The sequence below is a fragment of the Tetrao urogallus genome (genome assembly GCF_951394365.1).
Source record: "Tetrao urogallus genome assembly, chromosome: 13".
Lineage (NCBI taxonomy): Eukaryota > Metazoa > Chordata > Aves > Galliformes > Phasianidae > Tetrao > Tetrao urogallus.
The window spans coordinates 7935851-7958206 of record NC_136826.1 but is presented as its reverse complement, the minus strand read 5'-3'; the positions used below and the strand labels follow the sequence as shown (position 1 = coordinate 7958206).

General features: G+C 44.2%; 1 protein-coding gene across 1 annotated transcript; it reads right to left on the bottom strand.

The window, feature by feature from the left end:
• Positions 1-132: 132 nt before the first annotated feature.
• Positions 133-20845, bottom strand: LOC306951289 (exocyst complex component 1-like; the record flags this gene model as incomplete). The annotated part of the gene is made up of 17 exons (XM_079541762.1): positions 133-288; positions 485-679; positions 2705-2904; positions 3088-3271; positions 4041-4281; positions 4719-4774; positions 5097-5210; positions 5603-5721; positions 10093-10186; positions 10802-10951; positions 11099-11208; positions 11972-12104; positions 12892-13119; positions 15149-15342; positions 15976-16135; positions 19574-19701; positions 20722-20845. 17 exons carry the CDS (start codon positions 20843-20845, stop codon positions 133-135), a joined length of 2586 nt encoding a protein of 861 aa, XP_079397888.1.
• Positions 20846-22356: the final 1511 nt, after the last annotated feature.

Sequence of the window (22356 nt, the reverse complement as noted above, 5' to 3'; positions counted from 1 at the left end):
GATGAACAACGATTTCTGAGGTGGAGCTCAATATATCAAATTCCAGCCTGGGAAGGGTTTTACATTTGAGTTTAGCTTCCTACAGGTGCAGCTGCAAACGATCCCTGAGCTGTTCTCCATGAACATCTTCCTCTACATGCTGGACAGAGTGATGGAGTTGAAGTAGCTTAGCAAATCCTCCATAGTGAATTCCATGGTGATCCCTGACCCCACATAGCAGCGTTGGATCAGATCTTCAAATTCTCGGTACTGGCGTAGCAGCTCCTGCTCCATAGCATGCCACACGACCTAGGGAAAAGCAGAACATCAACCTATGATAGCTATATATGAAGGCAGAAGAGTAAGCCATGCATGCTCTGCCATACTAAGGTAGGGCACAGCAGTAGTAAGGTACTAAGGCATTTCATCACCAGAAGACACTGCGTTGTAGCCCTGAATTCCCCCAGAAGATCATAGCATCAGACACAGATCATACTGCAGTTACCGGAAAAAGGTTTTCCTCTGGGGAAAGACACTTGTGGATTTTTCTGTAGAGGATCTCAAGGGCTCTTTTTACTTCCTTGCCAGGGTATCTTTCAATGACTTTCCTCAGCTCTTGCTTGCTGTAGGCCAGCTGGAAACTGATCTCCTCTTCTTTCACCCCCTGAGCAACACGAGCTTTCAACCCTTCAAAGAAGTGCTGGAAATGCAAGGAGGCATCAGTTGATGAGGTGCCCTAAGATGGACTTCTGTGCCAGGGCTGAGGCCTGGCTGCTCTTCTCAGTTCCCTTTCTTTGAGCGGAAACAAAGAGATTGCTTGTCTCCTTGGGAAAGCTTTAGGGAATTTCATCTGTTCTACCTTTCCTCCCTGCTCAGCACATAGGATCCCTAGGTGTTACATTACTGTGGAGCAACGGGATTGCTGAAAAATCACCTGTGCTCCTTGGGACTTCATACAGATTTGCTCACCAGAAAGGTTTTGAGATGAATGGGGTAGGGATCTGAAAATCTGCTAAAGTGTAAAGCAAACTCCAGTTTTCTCAGTTCTTCCAGTCTATACTATGTGGAAACAGGAAAGGCTGGTGCACAGGGAGGTGTTTCAAAAGGATCATATATCCAACCAGGGGCAAGGCTGCTGCTTCTAAGAGATCAGGGCTATGCCAACCCAAAATAATACAGACCTCAGCTAGTTTCCAGGAGCAGTGGAGCTTCGCAAAATCTCAGCTTGCTCAGTGCAATACAGGTTTTTCTACCTGCGCTTTTGTCAATGTGGAACCCATTGGGACCTCTGGAGATCTCTAGTTCAACACCCTGCTGAAAGCAGGATCACCACTGACTTCAGACCAGGATGCCTTGGGCATTTCTCAAGGTAGATTTTAAGAATCTTCAAGAATAGGCTGTTAAACCTCTCAGGACAAGTTTTTTCAATGTTTTATTATCCTCATAGTGTTTGTTGCTGGTTGTTTTTTTTTCCTATCTAGCTGGAACTTTTCATTTTTTTTTCCCCAAAATTTGTTTTCTCACCATTCTGCTATACAATTCATGGATCTGGTTATGTCTTCTTAGTTACCTTCTTGGGTCCCACAGCTAGAGGCAAGATTTAAAATCTGGCCAAATAAAAGCTAAAAAGAGCACTATCAACTCCTTCGTTTAATCTATAATACACTCAATAAGCTGTATGCTGTCTCAAGTATCTCTGCTGCAGTTTGTAGTGGAGAAATTCACTAAATCGTAAGGGTTTTCAGGGAGAAAGAGATTCCTAAACATGAATTCTTTTCACAAACAGGCATTTGATCCTAGATTACATAGGTGTCTTTGCAGTATTAGTGAATCAAGCTCAAGCCTGATGTGCTACGTAGGCTGTAAGAGATAGCTGTGCCGAATGTCTGAGCAGTGCACAAAGCACCCTCACGTTACTTTGAGCAATGAAATTGTACTTTCCCTCAGAGAGGAAGGATTTGAAGGTATCAACATATCAGTGCTGAAGGTAGCACGAGATGCCAAACAGATCATTCAGTCAAACCTACAAGGTGTTTGACAGCAAAGACTGGAAACAAATTGAAAGGAACAGGCTCAATAAATAATTCAAATAGAGATGTTTTAGGTCGGTGAGCAGGTTGAGGAGGAGCAGAGCAAGGATGGGTCTTGGGAGCAGCTGCTGTCTCAGAGGAAGGGGGATGCCTGAGTTAGCAAAGCTGTATGCTTTTAGCTCAGTTAACAAAGCAGCCATTCAGGAAGCATGAGGCTGGGCTAGACTTATTGGTCCAGGCAGCCGTGTAAAAAAGAAACTAGCATCTGCCAGACAGAGGCACGCAACCCAGAGTAGGAGCACAGCAGTGGCTTGCACCGCGGCCATGAGTTGCAGAGGGGCTTCAGAGCTGGCCTCTGCTGGTCCCTTGTTCTTCCAAGGGAAGCTGTCACTGAGCTGTACCACAAGAATCAGCAGTAAGTGGTCAGAGAAGGCGTGGGAATTTCAGCTCATGACTTCCTGTACTGTTTATTGTGGTCATAGATGAGTTGCTCCCTTAATCTTATAATACATATCTTAAAACTATATCTTTTAAACCCTTACTAATCTTTGTTGCAAACAACCTCCATTCCATCCTGTTTTCTAGATTTTCTTTGTTTATTTCTCTCCTTTGGACCCTTCTCAGTGGATGTATAAATTTTGGAAGTGCAGTGACCCTTTGAGATTTGGGCAAGGGTGAAATTATTCTATACTCACATTGAGTTTTTCCAGTGGCTGGCCCAGGGACCTGATGACATATTTCTCCATGTGCTCACTATACCTTTGCTTTGCTTCTTTCTTCTTGCCCTCCAGGCACTGGATCTTCTTTTGGCACAGGAAGCAGTGAACGTGGTGGAAATTTTCCATCATGACCATATCTGTGTTCACCTTCAGGTTTGCTGAGGACAAGCTATTGACTTTAAAGAAGGGACAAATTGGGTACGGAGAGAAGACCCTATGCGATGGGTCAGGAGGGATGAGAGACACAGAAGCACTGGCCCATGCAGGTAGTCTGCATGCACCCTGCTCTGCTGGCTCAGCTGGTGGCAGGTGACTCCCAAGGCCGCAGCTGTGTGGCTGCTACCAATCTTGGTACTCACTGCTGTTGAAGACGCTATCAGCCAATCTGAGGTGTGCCTTGTCCAACTCTGCTCTGCGCTGAGCCGTCCTGAACACCGCCTCCGAGAAATTCACAAACTCCTCAAAGCGGCTCACAGAGGGCAGGATCCCAACCTTCATCTTGCTGGGCACCTTTGCTTCCTCAATCTCTTTGCACAAAGTCCCCTGGCAGCAATACACAGGACACCACATGCTCAGGTGTGACATGATCATCCTATAGCAGGTTAAGACAAAGGCCAGAAAACAAGCAAAGCAGGCAGTTGTGTGCTGCTTTCTCTGTTCACAAATCTGGGCTTGCTGCAACAGCCTGTCTTCATGAATGTCTATAGGAAGACACTCCTTGATTTTCTGGAGGTGGTACACTGTCTCTTAGGCTACGTGGTTCCTTGCTTGGACACAGACTGCCATCTCACATACACCCACAGCCCCAAGAGCAAAGCCCTGATGCTATTTTGTGCACTTCTCAAAATTAGGAGCAGACTTGCTGCTCCAGCTCCCAGCAGAAATGCCCTTGACGTCAACACATCTTCCCTTGACCTCATTATACTCAGGCCCAGGTTTCTCAGCCAATTCTGATCAGTTCTTGATCGTTCCACACTCTCCTCCCTAGTGCTTGTCCCTGGCTGTGCCCATAGGAGAGAACAATTTGACATGCTGCCTGTATTATGACAGCCTTCCAAGAACTCTGCATAGGGAAAACCCCTGCAGTTTCCTCACCCTGATAAGAGGAGACACTTGTGTCCTTTTAGTTTATGGTGCCCCACTTCTCTCAAACAAATGATGAGGGGCTAAGTTCACCCAAACCATAGAGCCAGAACAATGTTTGCTATAAACCAGCGCTGCCTTCAGAAGAGCTCTTGTCAGAAGTTCAAAAGATCATGGAGGAGGTCAAACATCACTCATTTCTATTTAACTGACTTTTACCAACACTCACAATGCATTTGTTGAAGCTGCTCTTGGCCAGGAGCAGCATGTTGCCCAGAACAGTGTTGAGGAAGGATGAGGGGAGAGCTGAAGTCTTCCCCCACATCTCAAAGATGCAGTCATTCAGGGTAACCAGGATCTGCAGGCAGCTGAATGGGTGGGCCTTATTGCAGACGTCTAGAAAACATCTCAGCTCTGGGTCCAGAGAGCTGAAGATCTCACTCAGCAGCTGGGCTGTCTGTTCCTCTGGTCTTAAGAAGAAAAAGTATGCAATTAAACAGGGAGGAACATTGGCACTGTGGCCAGCTGGAAAGAAATGGGCAAAGCTAAAGGAAGAAAAAATGCTGCCTTCTGTATCACAGCATGTTTATGCTTTGGTCAACCTTCAGCTCTTCCACAGCTCTGCCTAGGGGAAGACATAGAAATGTCCCATTTTGATGTTCAAAGGAAGATTTTTAGTGTTTTTGTGCTGACATTTTTTCAAAGATTGGTTTCACAGTATGTTTTCAGTTTACAACCTTGCTAATAAGGAACTAAAACTGGTCAAAATGCAGTGCTTTCCCATGAATCCTCACTTTCCTGACCACCCTCATGCAGCCAACAGTGACAACAAAAATCTATCTATCCATTGTTGAGCAGTCCCTGTCCCATGCCCACACCAGAGCAATGAATCTCATCACCCACATACTGGCTCGGAGGCTTGGCACAAGCAGGATCCTCTGGAGCTGCAGTGCTTCCTTCTTCCTGTAATAAAGAATGAGATAGAAGAAATGATTTTATCCCCTTCTCCCAGACGAAAGCTTGAGATCTGGGTTTCATTTCAGCAAAAGTGCTGCTATGCTATGATTTTCCTGAAGCCATTGATTAAATTCAATTCTCCTTGTCCCTCAGGAGATCTTGATCTACTGAATCCTGATGCCACTGACTGCTGCTGGAGGACAGGAGCACAGGATTGCTCACGTATGTTGACCTTTAACAAGGTAAGAGCCATTCCACTGTGCCTGCTGGGTCTTGCATTAACCTGCAGGGAGGACTGGTTTGTGGGTCCGCTGAGGACATAGCTTACCTCCAGCACCTGCAGCTCTGCAGAGTTCTGCCTCAGCTGGAAGAATTTTTCAATGAACAGCTGCTCTGCGATGCAAAGGGGTCGCAGCTCTCTCAGCACTTGCTCCAAGGTCTGCTTAGAAACCATCAGGCATGTTAGAAATCCCTTCCAAAACATTGTGCACTGAGACAGATGTCCATGTCCACCTGAATTGGTATCTATGCCACCACACGGAGAGATGTCAGTGGAGCAGAATATCTCTGCTTCAGCTCCAGGTGCATAGTGCTGGAGAAAGAACCCTGGGATCCTGGAATCACTAAGGTTAGAAAAGATCTCTAACATCATCTAGTTCAATCATCCACACACAAGCAGTATTGCCCACTAGCCTATGTCCCTCAGTGCCACATCTTCGCATTGCTTTAACACCTCCAAGAACAGTGACTCCATCAGCTCCCTGGGGATGGGTGCAGCACTGGGCATAGTCCCCGTGGGACATGTGAGCCGTTTAGAAAAGTTCACCTCCTTACCTTGATGACGTTGCCTTTGTTCAGCATGTCCTCCTGATCTTCTCTGCTCCCTGGGAGGCTCCACCGTGGGTTCTGTCTACTCCCCATCCCTGTTGGCTTCTCCAAGCCTTCCTGGAGACCTGCAACGTGCGTAGCACATTGGTGGCTGATAGGACATCTCAGTGCTTCTCATCACTTTAATGGACTAAATGTGTTTTTTTTTATCCCGATTTTTTGTGTAATTTGGTCTTTTCCTATCAGATTTTTGTCAGATTAAGATATGCAGTTTTGTTCTTCTTTTTCCTTTTTAAAAATCTACCTTCTCATCTGTTTCACTTTCGTTAATTTCTTCTTGCTTCCCTGTGAACATCTCCCTTTTGCTATGAAGGGCTTAGTACCGACTCTTGAGGTCTGGAGAATGAAAAATCTTGGGAAGTAAGAGCATAAATTGAAAAGCCTGCAGGAGTAGCAGGAGAAATGTTTGTTTCGTATTTTGATTGTAAATTGCTGGTCATAAAATATCCCTGGAGAGGACAGTTGGCTTTTTCAGCAAGTTGCTTTTTACAATCATGAATGTTCATCTGGAAATTAATACACATTTCAAACACTACCAGTTTTTATCACAGCATTTTCTTTGGCTGCCTGGTCTAAGTTGAAGAGAAGTTGAAAAATTTATTTGAAGTGCACATCAAAACCATAATTAAATTCAATGGAGGAAATGAATAGCAAAATGTCCTGAGTATTTTCTAATTAATTCTAAAAGTTGGTTTCATTTCACTATCCCCAGCGGTCCTGGGTAACTCAGGCCAGCTCTTGATTTTCTGTAATATCTGAAATATCCTTATTTGAGCCAATACCTGCAGGGCTTTTACCTTTGGAAAGGATTTGTCAGATGTCCTACACGGTGAGCAAGAATGAGAGATGATACGACTGCTCATCACCTCAGCCTTGCAAAAACCATGGGGAAAATTAATGAGCTGCCTCATAATCCTTTTCCTACCCTTACGCAATGGGAGGTGATCATTTCACTCGCTGGAAAGTGGCAAAACCAGGAAAAAATATCTTCCCTCAGCAAATAGGAAAGAGATTTACAAGTCTATGAGCTTTAGTGTGGAAAAGGGAATGAGGAAATGAGAAGATTTAATTAGTGAGTCACAATTAATTATAAAGAGCTTGGGGTTTGCCTTCTAAATTCCCTCCAAATACCAAAACAAGACCGCAAATCATCAGGTGGTATATTTAGAAGTGATCAACACAAATATTCCCTTACAAGGCAGGAAAACCACCCTAGAGACGAGCAAAAGAAAGAGACAGTGAAAGCTAGAGCAAGCCAATTTGGATTGAAAACTGAGAATCCCAAAACCTGACATTAGCAATACCTCTAAGAAGGCAGAAGCAATGTCACCTTTGGAATATAGGTGTATATATATATATAAATATATATAAAACAGTTACACAGATATATAACTGCAGTAACAGGGTTGTAGACATCCACATGGCTTTCCCTTGTTTAAGTGGGTTTCACATACTGGAGTTTCTCCTGGTACTTTAATAACTCCTGCTTTATGGGGCTAGTCTGTCAAAGTATTGAAAGCAGATAACTGATCTCACATTCACGAAAGGTTACTAGGCAGGCTGCAACACATGCCCTCTGCTATCTTTTTTCCAACAAATTTGGCTTCATAGAGGGCCTCCTTAATATCCAGGCCATCTTTGCATCTGCAGTATTCCCCTTTTAATGCCTAGGAGACAAAAGGGAGTTGATTTTTTCCTGCTTCCCAACAGGATTGAAGTCCCATTCAGAGCCCCTTAATCACTTTGTAGATAGGCACCAGAGCCTTTCTATCCTGTATATAATCTTGGTTATTTGCTTCTATTTAAATGAAAGCAATCGCCCTTCTTCAGGAAGTAGGGCTTGGCCACATTATCTTAGAAACCACAGAGCAGTTTGCTTTCCCACTACCAATTCCCTGGGCTGCTTGCTGCCTATATGTTCATTATCTCTTATCAGGAATTCCTGTTTTTAAGCAAGAAAGAGCACATTTCCCCAGGAAACACTGTGTCCATGCATTGAGGAGTGCAGGGTGTGAGAGGAAAGTTATCTTCTTTCAGTTTTTTTCTTTCAGACTGATCAAGTGGTTGGCAACCCTGCCAGGCAGGGGCTCAAGGCACCTTCAGCACTAGCCATTGTATGACTCTAAAGCCCATCTGCCAGGCTTCCTGGAGGAATGATCAGGATGACAGAGTAGGTTGCAAGAGACCTGTTGCAAAATTGTCTTTCTTTACAGCTCGTATGAAAGGCTCTCCTTTTTCAAAAAATCCATATCTCAGAGCTATCCTGGGATGATTACTACAGACTCATTTTATTTTCCTGTTATCTTCTGGCTATAGGCTTTCCTATGTCCTCCAGCATCAGTGACAGTTCACAGCAATAAGTACAGCAGGTTAACAGCGCTGCACACCAATTATTTTCCACCAGCAGTTTGCAGACTGTCCCTCTGATTTTATTGCCTGTTATCCTGCTTTTAAATTACAAGGAGAATAGTGATGTCCTATTGACTTTCACCATACTTCTTGTGTTTTAATGCTTTTTATCATGTTATTCTTTTTCTGCTGGATAGTTCTTGATCTTTTTTTACATTTGGTTGGTCGGGGTCTTTTGGGAGCAGGTTGTGTGTGGATTGTTTTTCTTCAGTCTAGTGATAATTGTTTCTCTCTTGGCTTCATAGACTGGCACAGAAAGATAGGTTTCTGGTGACTGCAAAAAGTTTTCCTTTAGGTATTCATTTTCTCTGTTTCTTGCAAGATGTCAAAATGGAAAACTTTACTTAAGGATTAGTATCTGAGCATGTGAGAAAATCATAGAATGATTAAGATTGGAAAGGACCTCTAAGATCATCTTGTCCATCAGCCATCAATCCATTCCCACATGCCCACTGATCATGTCCCTCAGTGCCACATCGACCCTTTTCTTGAACACCTCCAGGAAAGGTGACTCCATCACCTCTCTAGGCAGCCTGTGCCACTGCCTCACCACTCCATCTGAGGAGAAATTTTCCCTAATATCCAGCATAAACCTCTCCTGTGCAATTTAAAGCCATTAACTCTCTTTCTATCAGTTTCCTGGTAGAAGAGACCAACCTCCACCTTACCACAACCTCCTATTTTTACCACTATCCGGCATCTGGATGTTGCAGCCTGGACTGAGAGGCATTAGGGATGTATTGAGGCACAGGAGGGGGACTGAGCAGAACTAGCAGCTGGGTCCGCTATTGCCAAATGGAAACTGCTGTCAGCGATGCAGACCAGAGCAATGCCGAGTGCTTCAAGGCACAGGAATGCAGTATCAAGCCTGGGACAAGTTCCTCATCACCTCAATGCGCTGAGGTCACCCTGGGAGGACTGCAGTTGCTCATACCACTGCAGGAAGACAGAGCCCTTGGCTGGCTCCTTCAGCCAGCAGCTCTCTTTCCTTCCCCAGGCTTTGACCTCCAGCTCTAGCCAACGTGCATGGTATGTCTCCTGGGCCTGGAGACAAGTGATGGAGTAGGTGTAGAGCTGGAAGAAGACTGGCAAGTGCTCTGATGGACTAAACATAGCATGTGAAGCAGGTTTTGACATTCAAGCTGGGCCAAACTGGCATGGAACTTTCCATTACAGTGCTTTGTTTTTCTGAAGGAAAATGTGATTTCTGTGTAATCAAAAACTTCCAGAGGAGACAGATCAGTTTCTCTTTTTATCTTCAGAAAAACCTGACTGGAATATTTTGAGTCAGATGCAAGCTTTTCTGTTGAAATGATCACCTTGGGACAACACAGCCCCACAGTTGGCTCGCTGTGAAATCATTTTGTTCTCAGTAATACTGCTATGAATACACTCGTGTCTTTAGGGAGAGGTTTGGTGCCATCCCTTTGCAGCGAAAAGTGTCTGAGCAGTTATGATTATATATATATTATATATATATATATATAATAATAATAATATAATATTATATATATATATATATATGTGATTATATATGATTATATATGATTATATATATAGATAGATAGTTATATGCTCAGTATGCTGTATTTCATGCTGAGCATGAAATACAGACCAGGCATTAGCTGGGCACCCCTACACCCCCCTTGCTAATGACTTAGGACATTAGACGTTCTTGGCAGGGGATTGGTACTGGATGGTCTTTGAGGTCCCTTCCAACACAAGTCATTCTATGATTCTGTCGTGGCATATCTTAGCCACTCACGCATCATTTATGAGCCCTGAAAAAGGAAGATACACAGAAGCTACAGCCCTGGGAAGCAGCTAAGTGATGCTGAATAATACATAGGGCTACTGTTCACATAAAGGCTGCCTGGTGCAAACCAGAGCCAGCTTAGTCGCATCCTGCCAGCTGCAGACTCATAGAGGAGAAGGTAAATTCATGGCACAGGAACACCCGTGATGAGGGATGATTGCAAATAAATCACTACTTAGCAGCACAAAGAACATATTTGAAAATCACTTACTTCCCTTTCTTCTTCCTACCAGGAGGATTTTGGCCTGTTCAAAAAAGGCTTTGATTTCTTTATCATATAGTCTGCTGAGGTTCTGGGCATAGACCTGGAAAGACAAAATAGATTAATGGATTTTCAGAACAGCTCCCATTTCAGAGCTTTTTCTTCAGATATTTTCTAAAGCAAAAGTCAGCAGATGGAAACTGAAACAGGCCTGCTGATCTCAGTGTGTAAGGCCTTTGGAAAAGCAAGAACCAGCATGAAAAATGAAAACCAAACCTCAATGATGTACAAAGAACCCTCTCATTCACTTAACAAAGTCCATATTAACAGATGATGTCAAGGACTTGAAGGGCTTCCCAGAACCCTACAACTAAAGCACGGTTGAATGAAACACAGGGTGTGCTACACTAATTTCATTGTTATTATGCACATTTGATAGAAGAACGACAGACGACAAGAAAAAAGACTAAATTCTGGAATTTCAAACATTTTCCTTAAATACAGTATCTATTACCAAGTCCATATGGGACTACTTTATGTTAAGCACACGTGTACTTAGAATCAAGTGGACAAACTGAGTGGATTCTTTCCCAGAAGTACCAGTTGCTGGGAGCTAACAGGCAGGATGGGTTTGGAGAAACCAAGCTCCCACCATGAGCGAAGCCATTTGATTGATTTGATACTGGTTTGCAGTATTATATCAGTATTTCAGCCATACCTTGGGGAGGTCACAGAATAGCACGGGGCTGGCATTCCTCAGCCAGGCCATGAGTGGGGTGTAGGGCACCAGCTCCTCGTGCTGGAGTCTGTGGCTTGGTGCAGACAGCTTGTCCACAGGCTGTGTGAGAGCAGGAATCTGAGCACTGCCCTAAAGCAATGGGAATGGCAGAAAGTATTGAGTAGAACAGCCTTGAAAAGCTCTGGAAAATAATTGCTTCATAATTCTTGGATTGTCAGTCCTGAATATGTTTGAGAAGCAACAATTTTAAGCTGCTGTGTGAAGAGTGAAGCCCACCTGCTGCTCAAAGATGTTCGTAACGTGACCAATGAAACGGTTTTCGAAGTTCTGCTTGAGTGTTTCAAACATGATCAGCTGCTCAGCCACAGCCTGTAGCTTCCGATAACCTTGAGGTGAAACAGAAGAGGTGATGTTGCATGGAGTGGTGTGAGCTGCAGCTGCAGACCAACATCACTCAACACACTGACATGTATAAGTGGTCTTCAAGTTCTGGGACGAATGCAACCCCCCAACGCAAAAGCAGCAAAGGGAAGGTTTGCTGTGTTACCACACAAAAAGACACAAGCAGGGAGTTAAAATTTAAGAACAGAATTACAAATTGTTGATCAGCCTGGGCATGGTCAAGGACAAAACCCAGACTCTCCAGAAAAAAAAGAGGCATGGAGTTTCATGCTCAGACCAAGTCCTGTACCTAACAGCTTTCCACCACTTATCCAGTGGATACTGCTACAAAGAATGATCATTTTTCCACGCTCAGGTATGGACTACTGGGTTACCCCAAGATACTAAAATTTCTAAATCTTTCCACCAATTTTTTTTACAAAACAGAGCAGTTGACCTGTTGCACGCAGATGGAACACAATGATGTCTTACATCCAGGTATTCAGAAGAACCATACTAAAGCTTACCATTAAGATTGCCTTAAATTTAATAATAACTGGACCAACTAGTGCCTGAGCCCAGTAATAGATGTCTGCAGACCTGCTGGTATAGCATAGGTGCACCAGCTCTGCCACTGGCAGCACAGATTGGGTTCCTGTAGGAATTAAGCCAATCTCCCTCCCACTTCTCACCAGGTGAAAAAGCAAAGCACTCAGGGATAAGCTGATGTTCCTGCTCTTTGCAGACATAAATCTCTCCTTGCCCTACCAGACTGTATCTGGATGTTCATGCAGGCAGATAATGCCTCTGCTGCAGCAATACAGGCTTCCACTCCACTGGGGCTGGAAAGATCTGCACAGCTCAGGGCCTCGCAATGCTCCTTGCCAAGGTCGAGGTGGGTCTGAAAAGAAGCCAGAAGAGAGCAGGTGCAAGCACATCCAGCTTGTCATCCCTTCCAGCCCACCTGGAAAGCTGTTGGCTTCAAAGAACCAAGTGCTGCTGCCTTCAGCTCCCTAGCTGCATTTGTCCATCAAGAAGCCTGCTGCTCTGTTCCCATCAAAAGCGTCCCAATACGGGTTTCAAAAGGGCTGGCAACTCTGGTGGCAGCAAAGTGCAAGGAGGGAGAAAGGAAGCACTAAGAAAACTGCAGCAGCTAAGAAATAAAAATGTCAGTGGTATCGAGGTAATAGTGTAGCTAGTCCTCACTTTCACATCCTAGTTCCAGCATTTTTGGTACACTACTTATGTAAGTAATTTGCTTTCTCATATGGCATTACACAGGGCTAGGTTCACCTTGCCCATGAAAAGGATTTTGGGGGAGCCTCAAAAGCACTGGATCACAATGGGAGCACTGTGCACCACGATTGCTGCAGCCTACCTGAAGTTGTAGGATCATAGAATGTCTTGGATGGGAGGAGACCTTAAGGGTCATCCAGCTCCGATCCCCTGCTGTGCACAGGATTGCCAGCCACCAGATCAGGCTGCCCAGGACTCCCATCTGGCCTGGCCTTGAACTCCTCCAACACTGGGGCAGTCCATCTCAGTAGAGTGGTTGTCCCTATTTTATCAGAATAATGTCCCTCATTTCTAAGCCAGAGAAGTTCTATAGCTACAGTTTTCAGAGTGTTTGGGGTTCTTGGAGAGTTTCTGTAATAGATTCAACTAGAAGACATTGCAAACCCACATACTGTGAGGAAAAGAATCTCATCCATCAGCTTGGCCTTGTTAGATGTGATGTGATGCAGCAAGGAGTTCTCCTGGTGGATGTGGTCCATCTGCTGCTTCACGCTTCCTAGCAGCTCATCATAGACCTGCAAGGTCTCCTCCACTCTGGCCACCTCTGCCAGTGCCTCATCAATGAAGCTCATCAGCTGTGTCACCTGCTTCTCAGAAGAGATGATGGCTTGCAGGTTGGCCTGGGAAAAGGAGAAACAGAGGGCTTCAGTGTCAGCACCAGCTCAGAGCCTAAAACCCTGATGGATATGTGCATGTGCACAAGTATGTCTCGAGTATAGAAACTGAAGGCACTGTTTGCCTCCAGAAGTCTCTCAATGGATGGTAGAGATGCAACCATGTGTTAATTGTTGCTGTTAAGCTCCACTAATCATTAACCACTTCCAAAAGTTAATTGCGTCATTTTCAAGACCCAAGTACCATGCAGGATATCAAGGATACAAGCATGGGAAACTGCTATTTTTCTCTCCATCAGTAAGACTTTTAAAGGAGAATATCTTTTCAAATATTTCAATTTTCTGATGTTTTTTTTTATTAAATGATGACCAGCAACAGAAGCATCCGCAACCTTGAGTACTCCCCACACTCAGCTTTCTGGTGGAAATGCTAGGAAGGAGAGAAGCAAAGTCTTGTCCTTCTGAATCAGGTTGCCTACCCTCGCACTGATTTAGGAATATGTCTGAAAACAGATTTCCTGCACAGGAAATGTGCACAAATGCAGTTGAGCATCTGTAATTATTGTATCAAGGGGTTTTTCTACTTCAAACTCCTATTGCATTGCTACTGGGATAAAGATGAGCTCCAGGTATAGAAATGGCACATGCAAGAAGTTGGAGCATCACAGAAGTGTTCCAGGAATGTGTATAAGCCATTCTGAAGCCTCCACCTGGATCTTGAAAGTGGGGCTTGCTGGTTCTTGATACTGCTCAGAAAGCAACAACAATGTGCAGGATGTACAAGGGAGCAAACAGTCCTGCTGCCAGACTGCTGCCTTCAAGCTGCTCACCAGGGATGTTCACATAGTATTAAATGCTCAATCCCATCCATAACCCTCCTGCCATCCTGACACCACTTTGCCTTTGGATTATCTCATTAGAGCTTAATTGAGCTGCAGGGGGTGGCAGAGCATCATGGTAGCACTGCTGGCACAAGGGCCTCTGGAGCATCTTCACTTGAGCAGTGGTACCATGCTCCTGCTGGACAGCAAACAACATTGCTGGGATCCCAGGGGTATATAGGGATACCCTATATGTGAGAATTAGGCCTCCCAGATGCCCAGCTGTGCTCTCCTTCCCCCCAAAGCCAATAAGAGCTCTCTGAAAGTGGGTACATTGTTTCACGGTCCCCAGAAGAGCTGGGCTAGCAGAGGCTGATTAGTGCTGGAAGGAAAACACAAGGTGTTATCACTGGGATGTGGGGGAAAAAATGTTTAAATATATGCATGTGCTAGCCTAACTTGCTGGTATTAATTACCCTCAATATCATAGATTAAGCTTTAGAAATAGAAACATCTCAGTAATTAATTTGTATTAAAAATCAGCAATGTTTATTCATTAGAGGGCATTAAAGTAATGTATTCAACAGTGCCTTTCATCTCAAAGAGCTTAACAGAGTTTTATTAACTGCCCTCGCAGTGTATTTTACAGCTGGGAAATGGAGGCACAAAGTGCCTGTAGGAGAGCAAGCAGGAACAGACATCAGGAGTTCCATTTTCCAGATTAACTACTTAACTTTCCAAGCATAAGTCATACAGAGACACAAATTGGGAATACAGCAGCTATTGGAGCTGAAGGAGGTTGAGTTTAGAGTTTGTGGCTCCTAGTATGTTTCAGAATATTTCCTCAACCAGGAGGAAATTCTTCTCTCAGAGGGTAGTGAGGCCTCTGAGCGGCACCCCATCCCTGGAGGTGCTCAAGGCCAGGTTGGATGGGACCCTGGTCCCCGATCCAGTGGATGGTAACCCTATCTATGGCAGGGGGGTGGAACTGGATGGTCTTTGAGGTCCTTTCCAACCTAAGACACTCTGTGATTCTGTGGCTTGTTCACTGTGCACCACAGCCATCCTTCTGACTTCTGTGTGAGACATCAAGATGACTTTTGGGCTGAGTGCTTCTAGCAAATGAAGGAGTTGTCAATACCCAGTGACCCAACCCAGTGCTCCTTCAGGCTAGGAACCTTTTTTTCTGTTGAATCACAGCCCTTGTCCCTCACCTCATCCAGCACGTGAAGATCCCTGCTTAGCTGCTCTGCAAAGGCTATGGAGTTGTTTACAAGGGGCTCATGCTCCTCCATTAGCTTCAAGACATCAGCAGCTTCCTTCGGTGTCATCTCCTGGTACACACTGAGTTCCTCCTGGTTCTCAGTCTTCACAGTGTCCCTCCTGTCCTCCTGCAGCCCTTGTCTCCCTGCATGGAGAGGAGAAGATGTGGATATCTGTGATTCTGTGATTATGCCATTAGCCCTGTTGTCATTTGTAACACCAGATTGGACTCGTGAGACCTCAATGACATGAATCCAGCGGTCTCATTCTACTAGAATAACATAGCAACATAGAATAAGGAAAGTCCCACGGATGAGATAAAGGAAAACTAACTTTCTAAGGGAAAAAATGGATATCTTACGTTTGGTTCAGTTCTGGCTGTGGTTTTTCCTTGCTCACTTCTCTAGGACTCTGTGTAGGAATGTGTTGATGCTATACAAATTTAAAACAAATTTCAGGGGTGAATAGACTTATTTCTGTCAACTGTGCAGATAGTTGTGGATTGTATACTAAAATTGATGTTTGTGCCTGTATTTCTTGATGTCCTGCTGGGGAATGTTGCCAGGTAGGCAGCCAGTCTCCCCCTGGGCTGTTGCTAGTAGCACCTTACTGCTCATTTTACACAACTCAGACTGCAAGGCAGCATCTTTGAGAGGCCATCCAAAATCACTAGAAGCCAAAAGCACGCAAGGATCAACGACAGAGGTGTATAGTGATGATGATGAAAAAGCAAACAAACAAAAATCAGTGCTCTAAATGTGACAAATAAATGAATTACCTTCCACTGAATAGGAGTGGACATTCACAAATGTGATAGCATTGGAGAGAAATCGGTGGTTCAGCTTCCACAAGCATCTGATAAAGGTTTTCTTCTCATCAAAGCTGCTAGCAGTCCACTTGTAAATCTTATCAAACTGCAGGTCAAAATCCAAGTTCACCTACATGTAAATAATTAATTACTTCATCAATTAGACGCCATTTACTTCATGATGTACACTTAACACAGGTTATAGTCCATTTTAACGACAGTACTGAACGTTGTGAAAACACCTTGTGCACTAGGAGGAAAAATGCATATGGAATCACAGAATCATGGAATCTACCACCGGATGTTCTGACACCACTGTATGCTGAGGCACTTTGAAAATAGTCACAGACATCATAAAAGCACTGAAATAACAGCATGCATAGTAGTTCTGACCCTGGAAAAGGATACCGAGACACTCAGAATAGTCAGACCAGGCAGTCAACCAGCCCTGGTATACTGCTGCAGCACACTGATTTATTTTCATATTGCATAAATCTCTCACCTCTTACTGCAGGTTTTGGTGGATTAACACTGATGAATTTTGACAGCGGCCACCAGCAGATGCTTGGGAGAAAAGCATTCAAAGCCCAAGGCCAGCATTGTATTGCCTTCAGGACTGCCTGGCAGCCTCCAGCAGCCCATGACCTAGCAACTCACTGAGTTTGTACCCACAGCACTTTGTTTAACAGCCCTTGAAGGACCTACTGTCCCCAATTTCCTAATGGTTCATGCACGCATCACCTCGTATCTCCTAATGACCTTCTGTCTTTCCAGGAAGAGCAGGACTAACCCTTCAAGGGCAGCTTTTGAATTGTATGTTCTCCTTACTAAATGGACAGATGTGTGGTCAGAAAGCAACGCTCTTCCACATCATAGTGACCGTGGGAGCATTTTTACTTGTTGCTGGAAGAAGAGCACCCCTAGCACTTCTCCATGTGGTTTTCATCCACATAAGGGTCAATATCTCTGTATGTATTCCCAGTGGATGTAGTCTTATAGATGAAGAACTACAGCCATTCAGGAGGTTTTATTTGCCTCTGCAGGATATATGCGTGTAGAGAGAATAAGGGTGATTGCTAAACTAGAAACCATCCCACAGAAAGAAACTCCTTCCTGCTCTGTCTCATTAGCTCTTAGCACAACCTGGTCCCATCTGCTGGAGAGCTCAGAAGCTATGCTTGTAATTACTGATATTAAACATCGTAACAGGCGCAGAATCTGTGAGGATTCACACAGTCCCACAATGTTTAATAGTTGCTTTCTAAACACCTTGCGGCAATATTTCACACCCTGCAATGCTCTGCAGCAGCCCCTGCAACGATGCAGAGCAGTGATGTCTGGGGGGGATTTACAGCATGCGTGGTTTATAGCGTGCCTTATGAGGAGCTACTAAAGCCAGGAGACAGCCGTTAATCGCTTCATAAATATTAATACTGTTTTGGTCAAGGGAGCTGTAGATTTCAGCGTCTCTGGACTTGCAATGTCAGGATTTTGCTGGTGCCAGGGATCCCAGGACAGCGGAGCAGACAGATAACCAAGCTCTGCCGTATGCTCTGAGCATCAGAACCATGGGCTGGGGTCAGTGCTGCCAGACAGAAAATCCACATCTGCATTCTTATGGACCTGCCAAGTCATGCGCCGTGCAAAGTCTGTGCTGATTTCAGCACTGGGCTGCAGTGGGGATCTTGCTGTCATCCCCATGTGGGACCATTGGCACTTGTGCAGCAGCTTCATCTTGGCAGTGGTTCCTATTCTAGTAATAACAGGGTCAATTCTGGTTGCCAGTGCTCAAGAAAGTTGAATTCAGCCTATGAGAGATAAAGAAGAGGGCTCCAGTCCTGATGGATGGAGTAGAGGAGTCAACACAGAAGAGGAGAATATGAGGTTGTTCTGCTTAGCCTGCCCACAGGAATCATAGAATCATTAAGACTGGAGAGATACACCAAGACTGTGTAGTCCAACCATCAATCCATGCCTGTGACTGCACTACACCAGGTCCCTCAGTGCCACTTCGACCCTTTTCTTTGTCACCTCCAGGGAAAGTGACTTCATAACCCCCCTGGGCAGCCTGTTCCACTGCCCACCACTCTTTCTGAGAAGAAATTTTCCCTAATATCCAACCTGAGCCTCCCCTGGCACAACTTAAGGCCTTTGCCTCTCATCTTTTCAAAGGAAGGTTTATAGGAGAGGTGACTGCAATCTAAAATTACATCTGCAGAGGAAAAGAGCTGTGTGATCTAAAGGACAGGTGCAGCACTAGGAATGGGATGCTGTGGGCAGGAATCTAGGAATCTAAGACATAAGAAGGCTTTAGCTATCAGGGCAAACAAGTTCTTGATTTGCCTCCCAGTAGGAGGTGACTGAAAAATACACAACGGCTGTAAAATAGGGTACAATCCATTTATCTTGTAAAGGGGAAAGGACTGGCAATCCGGGAGGTATATTCTAACTCACTCCTCAGCAGCCAAAGCACATTAGACAGGATGACAGCATGTATTTTTTCATGCACAGGGAGATATAAGACATTGAAAATATCAGGTCAGTTTTAACCACAGGATCAAGATGCCCTGCAAACCTGCATGTGTTATTTGCCTTTCAGACAAACCGTGCAGATGTACTTTATTTGCCCTGGGTATAGAACTGGAAAGCTGCTCTTTTTCTTATTTATTCCTATGCTTGTGAAGACCCAGGCACTGCAGCAAGGCTCCTGGAACATTCACATTAATAAAAAGAACTAATTTTAATAACTTTAACACCACTCTGCCAGCTCTAGCAGCAGAAAGGGAATATCTTGTCCATTCTTCCTTTTCAAAAAATATTCATGTCCCCCTAAAAGCACAGATTCATGCACGCTCCAGCTCCCTATAATACTCTGTAGATGTCTCCACTTCATCTTTAAACACTCCATGCAAATGTTTGTCAAGATCCTTTGTCAACATAAATCAACAGATAAGTCTGAGTACATTTTCTGCAAGTGCTGGCGATCTGGCAAAAGCACTGCAGCTGTCTCTTTAGGCTTGGTGCTGCTGCAAAGAGCTTCAGGAGATGCCCCCCCTGGGATTACAGTTCCAGGGCAGTTTCCCATTGATTTGGTTGGAAATTGTGTCAATGCAACAGTCAACAATTCATTGCTCACCTTACTTGAGGATTTAACTAGCCTGATTTTTCCCAACAAAAAGAGAGGATGACTCAGGAGGGAGGACATCATTTCAGCCTCAGTCTCCTTGGCACGTATATCTCCATGAAAGAGGAGAACAAGAAATCCCAAGGCAGAATGGAGGAACCATGCACAGATAGAGAGGCCTCAGCTCACCATACTCTGGGAAATGGCTGAGAGGGAAGGCAGAGGGCTTTGAGATTTCTTTCTATGGAGGTTATTTCCCCCAAATAAGTATCACTCCTAGATTAGGTAAGAGACCCTCTCGCTGCTCTTTTCTACATTGAAATGAATGGACAAAGGACCTAAACCTCCCTATGGATCCTGGCACGCGTCTCTCTAGTTTCATAACTCATTTCTCTCCCCTATGGTCAGTTCTGTTCTTCATCACAAAAGGAAAATCATTCTTACCTGATCAAGACTTTTTCCATCCACGAGCTTCAGCTCTGCTAAAGGCCACCTGTATGCCATCTTGTACTGCTCTGCTCGGTCTACCTTGACCTTCACCAGAAACGGCTGCATTGGCCTAAAGGCATCCACTGGCAATGAGGGATAGAAAAAAAAAAAAAAAAGAAAAAGAACAAACCCTCACAGTGTTATTATAAGCCCACTACACAACTGCACAATGTGAGAGGACAGACAGACACTGATTATGCATTCTGGCTTCCATGAATGCCGTATGGAGATATGCTACAAGGCTTTTGATTGAACATTTTACAAACTGGAAGTTCTCTCTGGGAACTAAGCCGGAGTACTTTGAATCCAATGGAGAGATTCCCAATAATTTCTAGAAGTTGTAAACCTGGCCATGGTGCCGTGTGTAACACATAAGTAATATTCCAGCAAGATCCACAGGTGATAGGAACGTGTTCCCCTATTTCCATAGGATTTATAGTGGTTACATGCCATGTTGCAGTCCCTACCACAGGGTCCAAAATCACTGCCTTATTTGAGTAAACCTGTACTAAGATGAAAACCTGTGCTCCCATAAAAATCAGTTCCAATACAAATTAGCTCACAATCTTATCTTGGTTCATCTGGGTTGGATTCACTCATTCTGGCTATGATTTAGATCTCCCATCTGATCCAGATATCTTCAGAAGGGAGACATGGACTGTTACATGGGTAAGACATGGTTTTTGGATGATGCTTGTAATGTGGCTGAATCATACCTTGAAGATATTCCTCCTGCCCTCCATTGATTACAGAAGGAATTAAAATATGTCATTTAGACCAAATACTGTGGCTAATGGTGTTGGAAAGTAATCCTGTAGTAGGTAGCTGTGCTATCTAGAAGCTTGTGGGCAAGAAAGTATCTTCCCTGCATGTAAAAAAAATCTATGCTAACCACTCTTAGGTGCTGTAGAGTGATGATGCAACCAGAAATGCATGCATGGACAACAGGAGATGTTGTGTTAGAAAATGTTTGTTGCTGAGCTCTAATAACAGATTTTATTCAAATGGCAATAAAAGTAATCTTTTGTTGATGGAGGGAGAGCTCCATGAAACCACCCAGGGCTTGCAGCTCAGCCTGTCTCTTATCACACCGGGGTCCTTACCCACTACACAGAGAATGGACATCTTCTTCTTCTTCCCCGTCTTCCAGACACTAATGGCTTCCAGCAGCTTCTTGTTCTGTGGGTTGAACACCTCTTTTTCCAGTGAGCTCCAAAGAGAAGCCATGGTGAGATGTGCATGCAATGGCTCTGCTGTGCTTGTGGTTCCTCCTGGAAGGAAAAAAAAAAGGCAGAGAGCTGATTCCCACATCTCCTGGCACACTGGTGAGATGCATTCCCCCTACACTAAATTCCTGGATAAGTCTCTGTTTTGCAGACAGCGTGAGTGTTAAGTAATGTTATAAACTTGAGAAGTTCGCTCTAGGGCAAGCAGGACGCTGCTGTGCATCCTGCACACAGTGAAATCGTATCCCTGTTCAAACCATCACTTGGGAGGTATGCATTAAATGTAAGGTATAGTTTAATTCATTCTGGAAAAAAGGACTATAAAGCTCACATTTCCCCATGCTCCAGAACATTGCCCAACATATTCATTCACTGACAAAAGTGAATGACACAAAGACCTATTACTCATCTGCTATATGTGTATTTATCAGGAATAACTCCATTCCAACCAGGATATGTACCAGGGCAGGCTGCTCCCATACATGGCCCTGCTGAAGTGGGAAGCCATGCAAATTACATCTGCTCTGAGAGTTGCTGTATAGCACATTGGAGCTTGGATACATCAACATTTCCAAGGACTAAGGATGGTCAAAGCAGCATTTAAAAATAAATAGAACTGCAAAGTTCCAGAGCAGCCAACAGCTATTTGCTCTGATATACCGTGCACTGGATAGCTAAGCACTTCCATAAGAAAACACAAGAGATAATTCTTCAAAAAGAAAACTCCTTTGTTTTAAATCATCATAGCATCTTGAGCCACCGGACTTTGTCCATGGGCAGACAAACAGAATAACAGCTAAAAGCAATTCATGACCTGGTAATTTTTATCAGACCTAAAACTCTTGGAGCTGTATTCCTCCCCGCTATCAGGGAGGAGGTGTCAATTCATGGCTGTATAAACATGGGGAAATAAGCAGCAGATATATTATGTTCCTTGAATTGGTGGTGAGAAAATAAACACAGTGGCTACGGCTAAAAAGTTACACTTAATGCAAATATTTTGGTAAGAATTAGGAATAAATGGCAGCCTGCAGGAAAACAGTAATATTCAGAAAACTCACTGCTACCAAAATTTATGAGTTGCTTGGTGATACGTTGAAACAAATGGAACCTCCAACAACTCCCTTCCTTAGTGATGGGGATTTCAGCTCAGCCACAGAGTCAGCAAGCTTGAAATCACATCCGCAATTATTAAAACCCTTTTCTTCTGTGGCTGTGACCAAAAAAAAAAAAAAAAAAAAAAAAAGCTAGAGAGAGAGAGAATTTGCTGCTAAAATAATTCTATTGCTGCAGCATCTCTCTTTGAATGCAATCCCTCTTGGGTGTTTTCTTGTTTCCTCAATCCCCATCAATTTTCCAACCTCTCTGATGGCATTGACCTCCAGGGACAGGGATGGCAGCTCCAGACCCAACCCTGGTGCTTTTAAGCTCACTAACACATTTATAATAGCACTTGAGTGGCAGCTGAAGGCAACTGATTGAAAGCCAAAGCAATGGAGGGCTCGCTGCTGG